This window comes from Sparus aurata, chromosome 4 (genome assembly GCF_900880675.1).
Source record: "Sparus aurata chromosome 4, fSpaAur1.1, whole genome shotgun sequence".
NCBI classification, from domain to species: Eukaryota; Metazoa; Chordata; class Actinopteri; order Spariformes; family Sparidae; genus Sparus; species Sparus aurata.
This window is the reverse complement of record NC_044190.1, coordinates 23,265,914-23,277,729: the sequence shown is the minus strand read 5'-3', so window position 1 is coordinate 23,277,729 and position 11,816 is coordinate 23,265,914. Positions and strand designations below refer to the sequence as shown.

The following is an 11,816-nucleotide window of genomic DNA, read 5'->3' as shown; positions in this document are numbered from 1 at the left end:
AATGGCAAATTTATGGTTGATAAACTTTAGTTAATAGTTATCTAACTGCTAAAATATAAAACATGCTTTATACGCCGTTTAATAAGAAATTGTTAAGCTTTATAAACACCAGTTATGACTTTATAATGGGCATTTAAATAACGTTATAGATCTACACAGTATTTATTTACCATTTACAAAATATTACAGACATCAGTTGCAACTTTACAACAAACAACTGCTTGATGAATGGTTTATAAAGCATTTCATTGTTAACAGTTAAATAACTGTTAACCAACATTAACTTACCACTTATGAATGATGTTTATTAAAAAGTGTGTCTCATTCATGACTGCAAGAAATTAACAACAAAACACAGCTATCTGAAAAAATCATACCCACACCAGAAGTATCTTTGTTTTATATACACATTTATATTTTTTTATATACACTGTACAGATTTCAAAAAAATAAATGGTTGATATTTAACATTGTGCACCCCACAGATGTTTAACTACAAAGAGAAAAGGGAGTGAAAGAGGGGGGCTGAGTGATACCAAGGACAGACATATCAACAACCCCAGTAAATACTGATGATTTTTTTTCTTCTTTTTTTTTCATACAGGACACTTCACACAATCATTTGTACAGTATATAAATTAAAATGTTGCTGGTTAACCTCTCTTTGCCTCAAGCAGTCCCCCAACAGAATGCCCTAAATCAGAAATGCGAGCTCGTCCTGTAAAATTTGGCCAGTACAGAGTGTAGACAGACAAAATCTAGCTCGATTTCTTACAACTTAAACGTACCAAACCCTGACTGTTATTTAGTTTGCATCGATTTAATGTGACTTTCACTAAGCCTTTGGAATGTAATGCTTTGTCAGCAACACTCAAAATAATGCCTTGTTTAAACACACCGGGCCAGCAGGACACTCGGATGACGGTGTCCCTGGTTATTTTGGGATATGCTCCGATGCTCTGCTCTGACCTGAGACGTAGCTAACAGTGATGCAAAGAGGTGATGATTATCTCCTGTCTCACCTTCCCCCCCCCCCATCCCCCCCATCCCCTCCCTGACACTTGGAGAGGGAGCACATATGGTGGAAGAGCAAGGCGTGGCAGGGTTTTATAAGGCACACACAGAACACTTTGTGCCAGAAAGCATGTGTGCACAACAGGGGTGTTTTGCGGGAGCTGTGATGTTCAGGTGCCACCCTTCATTTATTTATTTTTTTTGGTCATGGTGAACCAAATCAGATAAGAAGGACAGAGAGGACGAAATGTCGGTAGCTGCTTCTGTCTGAACTAAAAAATCTGTTGTATGATGGTCAAAGAAAATGGGTTTTTATCTTGTAAAGCTTGCTTGTGACATTTTCCCTTTGACCTTCACGCTCACGCTCACATACAACAGATCCGCCTCGTCCTCCCAAACCGTTTGAACCACACATGAGGAAAAATAACCCTGCTATGAAGAGAGGTTTGTTCCAGCATCTTCGTCAACGAGTGCAGTGATTCTTAAAGAAGTGACAACTGTTAAAAAAACACACCTCTTTGTACATCTGGATCATTTCATACTGAATAAAAACGGTAAACAATGTTGTTCTGTATTAAACTGGCAAAATAGAACTTAGTGCAGATATATACACACACAGAGGGACTCACGGCAAGTACAATCACACAACCTAAACTGCGATGACACTCACCCACAGTGCAAACACACGCACATACACACATTCAGTAGACAAAAACGAACAGTGGAATGTAAAAAGACCCCCCCTCCCCTCCCGTACAGGTATTATTACTCTCATTTGATTCCATTCATCCAATCAGCACACGTCTGCATGGGACTTGGGGGAGGTCACATTCAGGCAGTGAAGCTAAAAGCTGCTTGACTTGCAAGTCAACTCTGACTTGCATCTGGTTGAAAAGCAATAAAATAACACAAAAAGGTCTGATATCACCTTTGGACTCTGAAAAAAGGACAACAGGTGTGTTTCGTTTTGACTTTTTTCACCTACATCTGATTTTCTAAACACAATACCATCCATAACCCTAACAAAGACACCAACTGCGCACATTCATAAATTGTCAGTTCTCCCCCAAATCCCCAAATACTAATTGCATTTCAAGAAAAATAAAACTCAAGGTCTAGTTTCCCTCATTTTCCTTTCGACTGCATCTCACGGGCCTCCTCGTCAGTGAGAGTTAGCTCAGTTGAATCAACGATCTCATAGTAGAAAAACCATTGGGATGTGGGGTGGATCTGTGTGGTCTTTGCAGTCAGTAACATTCATGTGGTCCTCCTTCAGGGTGTCACTGATTGGTGCAAGGCCGCTGCAGGTGTGCAAGTTTACCATGTGACCATGGATTCAACTGAGCAAACTGTGGGTCGTGATCGAAAAGACATAGCAGCGAAAAGCTAGTTAGTGGAAAGTGAGTTAAATAGTGAAAATGTCTGTTTAATTTCCGCGGTGCCACTGAGACATCTCCACGATGGAGACAAGTGGAGGTTTGTTTGTGGTGCTCGAGTAATCGATGTTGCTCAGGACAGATGTTGTTGTCGGATGTTTTCACTGATCTTTCGTAGTCCCAATGAAAACGCGTTCACTCAAGGGTTTGTGGATCATCTGATTAATTGAAACCTTTTTTTCTGGAAAGAAAATCTCCTGCTGGATTTTTCAGAATTCACCACACCGCGACGAAATCCTATTGATCTCTTTTGTATTTGGGGTGGCAGCAGTGATCCAAGGGGATCGAACCAACGACTCCTGAAACGATCTGCTTGGCCACCTTAACGTTCGCCCCTTGTCAGACTTGATGATATGACACGTTGAACATCGTTCAGTCGGCAGTCAGTTTGAAAGAGAGACTGAATAGAAAGATATTTTATAAAGCAAACTGTCAGCTGCCTGGTCGGTGCTGTGCATGTGTAACTCAACACAGATGATAGAGAAGCATGATGTCTCACTCCTTAGCAACCTCCATTATCATCTCCGTAAAAACATTGATGTATCTAATTTAGAAGTTTATTGATTAAGACTTTTTTTTAGACAACCTGGATGTAGTCTGATCTGCTGCTTTCTACTGTTACCTGCTTTCCTGGTGCATTTGTGATGGTGGACGTGACACACAAGGCGAAAAAAAATTAGCAGACACCAGCGTTTAAAAAAACCTATACGTGTTAATTTAGTGTATCTGTGTCTGTGATTTGGATGGACTGACCCTTTAACTAGCCTCTGTGACCTCCCCTGCATCTTCAGCTAACTTCAATACCACAAATCCCAACAATACCATCATTATCATGAAGGGCAATGATGTTTTCAACGATATTTTTAATTTAGCCTCTACAAGTCCAAAGTACTCCGCTTTCTCACACACACACAGGCGCACACACACACACACACACACACACACACAGGCACAGGCACACACACACATCCATTAACCCACACCTCCACGCTTATGGAAGCTGGCTTTTTGCTTATTTTCTGTGTCTGGAAGAACAGGTTGATTCTCTAAGTTCTTTTGAAAACCCCAAAAATAAAACACAACATTAATCACTTCACTCGTTTTTTTCTGTCCATCGGGATTTCTTTTCCAAGAAAATAAGAACGTTTTTCTTTTTTTTTTTACACTCGCCCTACTGGACTAGCGTTTAATGTTCATGTTCATATCCTTTTTTTTTTTTTTTCAGTTGTTAGAGAACTCCATTTGGGATTACAGCACATCACCCACAGCACGCACAGACAACGAAGGGTTCCAGCCAAGGGAGAATTATTACAGTGGTGCCAGAGAAAGAGTGAAAAGTGAAAAAAAGTTTGAACATGAGTTGAGTGACAGAGTCCAATTCCAGTCTGATTCCATTTTAAATACAGCCCATCACTTTTCCATCACCTGCGTTGGTTTTCCTGAATTTCTCAGGCATATTGAGGGTATGTGGAATAGTGACGGTGACGAAAAATGGATGCGAGGAGCGGAGTGAAAGATTCCTCATCGCGACACCAGATGTAGGGTAGTCAATGGGTCGCACAGGTTAGTGCTGCTCACACTCACATGCATGTTTGAAAACGGCCCGTCTTGCCACCGCAGAGCATGGTTGGAATATCAGTTTGAACCATTTTTTGTTGGTAGTTTGTATTCACGGGTGGCAAGAAAGGTACCGCTCTGATGCTTAACACTAGGAATGCTTGACAAGGCAGAGGGAAAGACCGAGGGGTATCTTGGAAAAAAAAAAAGAGGGCACAAGAAGGACATAGGTAAAGACATCAAAGACATTTTTAAGTTCAGACAAAAGGGATGAGAGGGGGGTCATGTGGGAATGAGAACTTGACAAGGGTGAAATTTAAGGATGGTGTCACGAGGACTGAGGGCAGAGGATATCAAAGAGGCCTGAGAACAAAGAGATGACACACATTATCTGCCGCCCGAGACCCCGGTTATAGCGGAGTAGGGGATGTGTGGGGGTTGAGAGGCAGATGCTGAATTCTGAGGAGAGAAAAAACACCGTGGGCAGGTCGGTCGCTGGCTTCCTCAGGCCTTGAGAGCATGCCACTGGGACACGGCAGTGCGGGGACGACCCATCATGTCTTTCCAGTGTTTTACTTCCGCAGGGCCACTCTTCCATGAAAGATAGATCTGTGAGAGAGAAAGAGAGAGAGAGAGTCAGTGTAACACATGCAATGTCGAGCAGAGATTGATGTAATGTGTAAAAAAACAAAAACAGTGGGGTTTCAAGTACCGAAGAGAAAAAAAACGACTGCGAGTCTTAACGCTGGCCCTGCTCTCAACACTAAGCCTGCCACTCTAATCGGAATTTAACTGGAATCCAGGGCGCCAAAATGAGCCTTTAGAGGAGGAGATTTCACTCTGAGAGAGGCTAATGCTGACGCTAATGAAGATCAGGCACTGAGTCTTTAAGTAATTCTCATGTAGAGAGAAACCCCCTGAAATACTGTACGAGATTTCACTGTCCCCTGACCAGCTTGGAGTTATTTCTGGACGGGGGTATAATAGGCGACATATTATTACTGCTGTGTGTGGGCAGATAATATTATGGTTCAGAGTAGCACCTGTAATTATTCTCGATGTGAATGAATGACAAGGAGCATAATAGCTCATCCATGTAGCGCACAGATTATTCTTGAGAGTGTCTGGAGGAAAATGGACAGAAAGGATAAAATTATAAACCGTGAGAGTTCTGTGCTCCTTTGTACCTCATCTGTGCTTATAGAGCAAGGTTTGAAATAAACAAATCATGCACAGAGAACTGGGTCAGCTGTGGTTACAGTCGAGGTGAGTACGGATGTATGAACAAGTAATGGGATAAAATTGACGTAAATTAAATAATGGAATAGCGGAAACTGTGGCCATGTTTTATTTTACGGTTCTGCAAGTTCCTAATCATTTCCTCTGAAGTTTCCCGAAAACGAACAAATTAATTTGGCAACAATAACAGCTGAAGCAGAGACGCGTTGAGTTGGTCGACTTCTAATGAATTAATTTTAATTAATTCTTGAGCTAGCTTAGCCGCGGCTCTTTCAGGCAGTGCACAGAAGGTCAACAGAACATGCAAAAATGGGACGGTGTACCGGAAACCGCACAGTTGGACATATTAGAATGATTATGTTTCCAATAATAAAATAATAATGAATGAAACCCAGATGTTCTCTCGAAGAGGCTCTTCTGGGAAAAGCAAGTAGCTGACCGCAGCTAACTAAACTCTCATTAATTAAAATAGCTCTCTGACTCTGTTCCCCATAATAAGAACCAAATTAATCTTTTCCTTCAGGAAGGTTTCTTATAAATAAAAATGAAATAACAGACTTTTAACTAACCATAACAAAAATACACAGGCCAGTCGGCAGGATATAATGTTGACAAGTTGACAGTTTATTCAGGAGACCTGGGGAAATACCAGCCTTCTTTGTGGCAACAAAACTGGGTGTTTTTCACAGTAAGTTGGAAGGAACTCCATTGGTGATTGTGGCAACCAAAGCAGGTATTTAGTTTTAGTTTTTGCTGAGACCTGTGGACAAATCCAGCCGTTTTTGTGGTATCAAAGCCGGTGTCTTATAAGAAGACATGGGGACATTTCCAGGCGTTTTGTGGTGAACAAAACTCAACACAACCAAAGCAGGTATTTGAAGCCAAACCATGATGTTTTTCTAACCCTAACCAAGTGGTTTCAATGCATACACCTAACCAGAGCATAAGCACAGCATTATGATGAGAGAAATAGATAAATCGACCCAAACAGATGTTGCAACATAAAGTAACATTCAGTTTTAATTTATGTGCTGTGCTTTTGGAGAAATGTACTGAGCAAACGTTTACTCTGGCAACTGGGTCGAAAACACGCCAACACATTGACTTGGAACCAGCAAGTTAAATATTAAGGTTTATTTGGACTTGCCAATCTTCTCCAAGGGGCATTCGATGTGTTTTTTTTGTTAGAGCCAATAATGTAATTAACAGCTGAATCATTACTGAAATGTTCAGGCAAATGAACAATAATACACTGTGCCCAATATCAAAATCCAAAAGGCATATACCAGTTGGGGGGGTTTTGGACCCACATGCTACATTTAGTAAAAACAGAAAATGTGCACTATATATATAAAAGCATGCATCATTTCTTTTAAATGTTGTGATTAGTCATTGGTGTAGTCTGAAGAAATGCAATTGTTGGATCTCAAAATGAAGTGCTTTCAATTCTTCTCATTTGTACTTATTCATATACAATGCAGAAGATTGGTCTGTGTGTTCCAGCAGGGGTCAGTAGAGACTGGCTCAGCGATCACTTGCTGATGGTCTGTCACAGGGTCAGAAGAAGAAGAAGGAGGAGGAGGAGGAGGAGGAGGAGGAGAAAGAAGAAAAGAAGAGGGAAGGGGATACCTTTCCAATGACATCATTGCGACTGAGCCTGTCCTTGTCCATGACGGTGATAATTATGGTGGTCTCCCTCAGCACGTGGGCAGGCACGTCGAAAGGGAAGGACTCGTTGAAAACAGGGTTGAGGCAGCGCTTCATCACCACCGTCTTCTTCTTCTCCACACGCTTGTCCTTGTGCATCAACCACACTTTTACATAGGGGTCTGCGGAGAGGGAAACGTGGCAGTTTGCATGCTGTTTGCAATATCTTATTCCTGTTTTCTAACGCATGTGTGCTATAACTGATTTCATGTCATTTGCTAGTGGTTGGACTAAAAAAAACCAAACAAACAGTTTTCTCATTTTCATTTTGAAGCAGAAGGGCAGCAATGAAAGGACATGCAAGATGAAGGAGCATCTATACCAGAAGTGCCTCCGATGTCCATGGCTTTGAGGTTGCGGGCTTTGATGATGCTCACAGTGATGGTGTTGGCTGTGGGGTTGTAGCACAGAGACACCAGCAGATCCCCTCGACTCCCCTAGAGAAATTATAAACAACGTCAGCTGAATTGGACTTTTTTAAATTTAATCCCCTCTTTCACATTTCTCTCTGTTCTATTGCTTACTGTGTGTTTTTCTGGCTGCCTGTGTTCTCCGCCGTCTACCTGTCAGCCTCTCCATATTCCCCTTCTATCTCTTCTCACACCAGCATGCTGCCACATCTCCCCCGGGAGCATCAAGGCAGCCAGGAATGACATCACCCGTTACATTCTGTCCCATCTTCTCTTTCCCCTCCTCCCTCTCCTCCCTGCTCATCTTCTTTCCTTTCCTTCCCCGCCCCCCTGCCTTTACTCACGCTGCCATCACTGCATGGTTTCAGCTCCTTCCAGAAAGTCTGCATGTTGGCCAGGTCCAGTTTGTTGAGCGGGATGGACACCTCTCCGATGGGGTCGTTCCTGCTGAAGCGGTCGTAGTCGAGAACCTGCAGGTAGAGAGTCCGCTGGACCACCTTCTCGTAGGGGAAGCCTAAGGAAGAAATTGACAAAAAAAAAACTAAGTCACAGCAATTCAAGCATGTAAAGGTGTGGTGCCTGAATGTTTTAAAGCAGCGCCCTCTGTCGAACCTTCAAACAGGAAGGTCTCATTCCAGTGGGGGTTCAGATTCTTCCTCTTAACCTTGGTCTCCAGTTTGTGCTTCTTGTCTGGCAGCAGGTAGAGTTTGACAAACGGATCAGAGGTGCCGGAAAAGTCCTTCGCGGGCAAATCCTGGCCTTTGAGGATTTTGACAGTGAGGGTGGAGTCCTGAAAACTGTATCCGACACTGAACTGAATGCGACCCAGCTTCTCACACACTGGACCCTCGTGATCGTCTTCCTCCGAACCTGGAGACAACTAAAAGATACAGGTGGAAGAGGAGAAACAAAATAAGATATAAATCTGGGGTTGGTGTAGTGTAGTGATAGGCAAATCACATTTCACTTGAGGTGAGTGCACTCTTACAGGGGCACTATGTAGTTTTAGAGAGGCAATTCAAACACAGAATGTTTATTTGCAATATTAATGAGGTAAATAATACAAACTCATAAATATTTGTCTTTTCCACAACTAAATAAACAAGCTGCTCTCAGAGGAAAATCCCCAGAACACTGTTTGAAGCTAGAAAGGTGGCAGGGTCTGCCAAATATAAACAAAGTGACACAGTATGAAATGATGTTGTCCTTTAAGGTCAACAAAGGTCATCAAACAAAGGGAGTTTGTGTATTTAGTTCATTTACGCATTAAAAAAAGAGATCCATTCAGTGACTACTTTACTGATAAATGCAGATTGTGGTGTAGTTAAATTATATGTCAGTAAACAATATTTAGTCTACTTTCTGAGATACATCTAAATGAGGTGGACAAAAAGCCGAAAGCTGCAGCAAAATAATCTTGTGATAAACTCAAGATCAGTTTACTAATTTGTTCTAGAGCAGGGGTGCCAAAACTGAGACTCTATGATGGGCCATGGGCTGAAAGCAAGCACCTATCGTCTTGTATTGTTTAGTTATAAAACGCACAAAGTGTCACTCTGCCAGCCGAGCTCAGATTATGAAAAATTATCAATAATAAAAGGTCCCTAAATAACTAAAGAGCCCTTTTATCACACAAAAGTAAAACAGCATAAATTATTATACGCTGTAAATTAATCTTTCACTATTTTACATCTGGCAGGCCAAACTGAGCCTCATGGGGCCATCACCTTTCGGCATGACTGTTCTAGAGCCTTTGAGCACATCACACGCTCCTCATCAGCTGACTGGGTTTGGTCAGTTCCAGTAGAACTGCAGGCGTTCAAACTGTCCATGATTCTCAGCAACCTTCAGGACTCACCCGTGTTGATTTATGTCCAAATTCTTAGTGTTAAATGTGTGCACTGTATTAATCATTTGCCCATTCACACACAGAGGCGGCCATGCAAGCTGCCCCCTGTCTGATGAAGCAATTTCAGCATCACACCCAAGGACACTTGGATATGTAGACTGTAGGGGGCTGGGCATCCTCTGATTGGTGGACGAGGCTGCAGTCTTACAATGCCATGTTGGCTTGTTATAAATGCAGTTAAAAACAGTTACATAAGAATACATCTGTCAGTGATGAGGCAAAATGACGGTAATTTCTTATTTTCTACTGTCTCAATATATTAATCACTAGAGAGTGTCTAGAAGTGAATGAGGAAGTGATTTCAGACACAGCCCTAGAGTTGCTCAGAATCATGGACAGTTAGATTGACTACGGTTAAAAAAGTCAAACTCAATATCTTAACAATGACCATGTGATACAGTCGAAAGCCCCAGGGCAATACAAGTGAGTGGACATGAGTTGAGATAGTTTGGTCTCCTGCGGTTTCCAAGGTCAAGAATAAACTGATACAGTCTCAGCAAAAGCTGACCATTATAACTTTAATGAAGGTAGGTTTAATGCAAGATTGTTATATTAACTACAGTTTACTAGTTTAGCTCATGAGCTGGGGTGTGTAAAAGCATACAAAAGCTCCATATTGACACCATGTTCACACACTGATTAAAAAGAGCTGATAGGTCGCTTGACTCGCTTCATTCTAAATAGAAATCTTGGGCTCCAATCCACAGGGGGCACTAACTAAAACCCTGCTCCTAACTGGCAAGCTAGCATAATGTTATGTCACATGGCCGCTGTCTGCTGCAGGATAGAGGCAGAAGGTGTCCATGGCTGTGTTCAGATGAGAGTCAGATAATCTGTTGGTAGACAGATCCTCTGACTGATGGTGACGTGGCCCAGAGGGAGGGAGAGAAATCCAGTTTAAAAGGTGCTATCTGATGGTGCAGGAGCCAGAGGCATTACTCAAGGAGCAGTTCCAGAAATTTAATATCCAATTCTATATTCCCTCACATATTTCTGAAGGTGCTGCTCAGCCTCATTCTCCATGCTGAATATGATCACTTTTCATTATGCCGTCCTCCAACCAACAACTGGCCCAAATTGCTTTTCCCTATTTTTCTGCATTGGCCGCTTTCTCTTTATTTCCCACCAAGAGTTCTCCTCTCTCATTCGTTTCTTAAATTCTGCCGACTAATTTCTTTTTCTGAAACCAAAACATCTCACGTGCACTAGATGCAAATTCTCTAGGAGCACAAGAGACTGGCAGAATACATCTGATGAATCAACTTTAAAATGTAGAGTCAGACATGTCTTCTCCCTTTGTGCTGTTAATAAACATTTTTATCCAGAAAATGCAAAAATGGGCCACATTGCTGACATTTTCTTTCATTACAATAAAATATGAGCACTTTGAGTCAATCCCACATACACCATCCTGCTGCTGTAAAGATGCAATAATCCACAACATGTGTATCAATCCGCAGCTGAAAGTAGTCCCCCAAAAGTTCACCACTTGTCGTTTGAACAATGTTTGCTGAAGGCTACAGTGTCTGGCTGTTCAAGGGAGTTATTTAGCCTTTTTTGAAAAATGAAAATATATTATATTTATATACTCTTTTAAAGATTTAGAGATGGGAACAAACAGCCTTGGCTGGTTGGCTGATTTAGTTTGTTTCATGGGATAGGTGATAGTGACAAAAAACAGAATACCTTCCACCTTATCAAACAAAGAAAGCACACATAAGCTCTGCAAATGTGTGGATGTGTGAGGCATAGATGCACTCACACCACACTATTCACCGCGTCACAAAAAAAATAAAAAATGAACGCGGTGTCAGAGTACATCCTGATAAGAACCACGTGATGCTGACAAGACCCCCTCCTCCCCGAGTCGCTATCACCTGAGACGCTTCAGAGGGTTGGATGTATATATACTCTGATCCTCAGCATCCTTTCTTCTCATTATCGCGTGTGTGAAATAAAGTCTGCCATTGCTTTTTACAGCAGCACGAGTGGCACAAAAGTACTGGATGGGTATTTTCAGCATGAAAGGAGGGTTGTGTAATATATAGACGCCTTTGGCAAAACTGTCCAGAATGAGTATTATCATTAGGCACCACCACTGTGAATTCCACAGACACACCACGAGACCCACATAATTACACACTGCTCATACCCATCGCTGCTATATTCTCGCACAGCACCCACAGCACTGCTTGTTCCCTCACAGCTAATTACAGAACCTCGCCAAAATAAAGGCGCACGGCCCCTCACATCCCAGTGTCTCACTTCAGGGTGATGATTACTGTATGTTTCAGATACTGTATGGCAATAACTAGCTGCGATGCTCAACAGGTGGGTGAGCTGGGCTGAGTGGGATGAAGACAGTACTTTGTGAGGAGGAAACACTTCTCCTCGGACTTCGCTCAATTGAACTGATGTGTGTAGGCTTTCTTTTCTCCCTGTCTTCTACAGAATCAACACAACAGGGGATAATTAACAGTGGGTGGTAGACATATAGATGAAGATGCAAAGGACAAGCCGCTGGTTATCACAACTTTGACCTTA

General features: G+C 42.1%; 1 protein-coding gene across 4 annotated transcripts in view; it reads right to left on the bottom strand.

Moving 5' to 3' along the window:
• Positions 1-374: 374 nt before the first annotated feature.
• The window catches only part of syt7b (synaptotagmin VIIb), a 117,433-nt gene continuing 105,991 nt past the window's right edge, over positions 375-11,816 (bottom strand). For all 4 annotated transcript variants that reach the window (XM_030414042.1, XM_030414041.1, XM_030414044.1 and 1 more), the window contains 5 exons: positions 7,976-8,243; positions 7,708-7,877; positions 7,276-7,390; positions 6,876-7,075; positions 375-4,616 (listed from right to left, as the gene is read on the bottom strand). In XM_030414042.1, the coding sequence (XP_030269902.1) occupies positions 4,512-4,616; positions 6,876-7,075; positions 7,276-7,390; positions 7,708-7,877; positions 7,976-8,243 (858 nt within the window). In that variant the 3' untranslated portion in view covers positions 375-4,511. The remainder of the gene's footprint in view (positions 4,617-6,875; positions 7,076-7,275; positions 7,391-7,707; positions 7,878-7,975; positions 8,244-11,816) is intronic.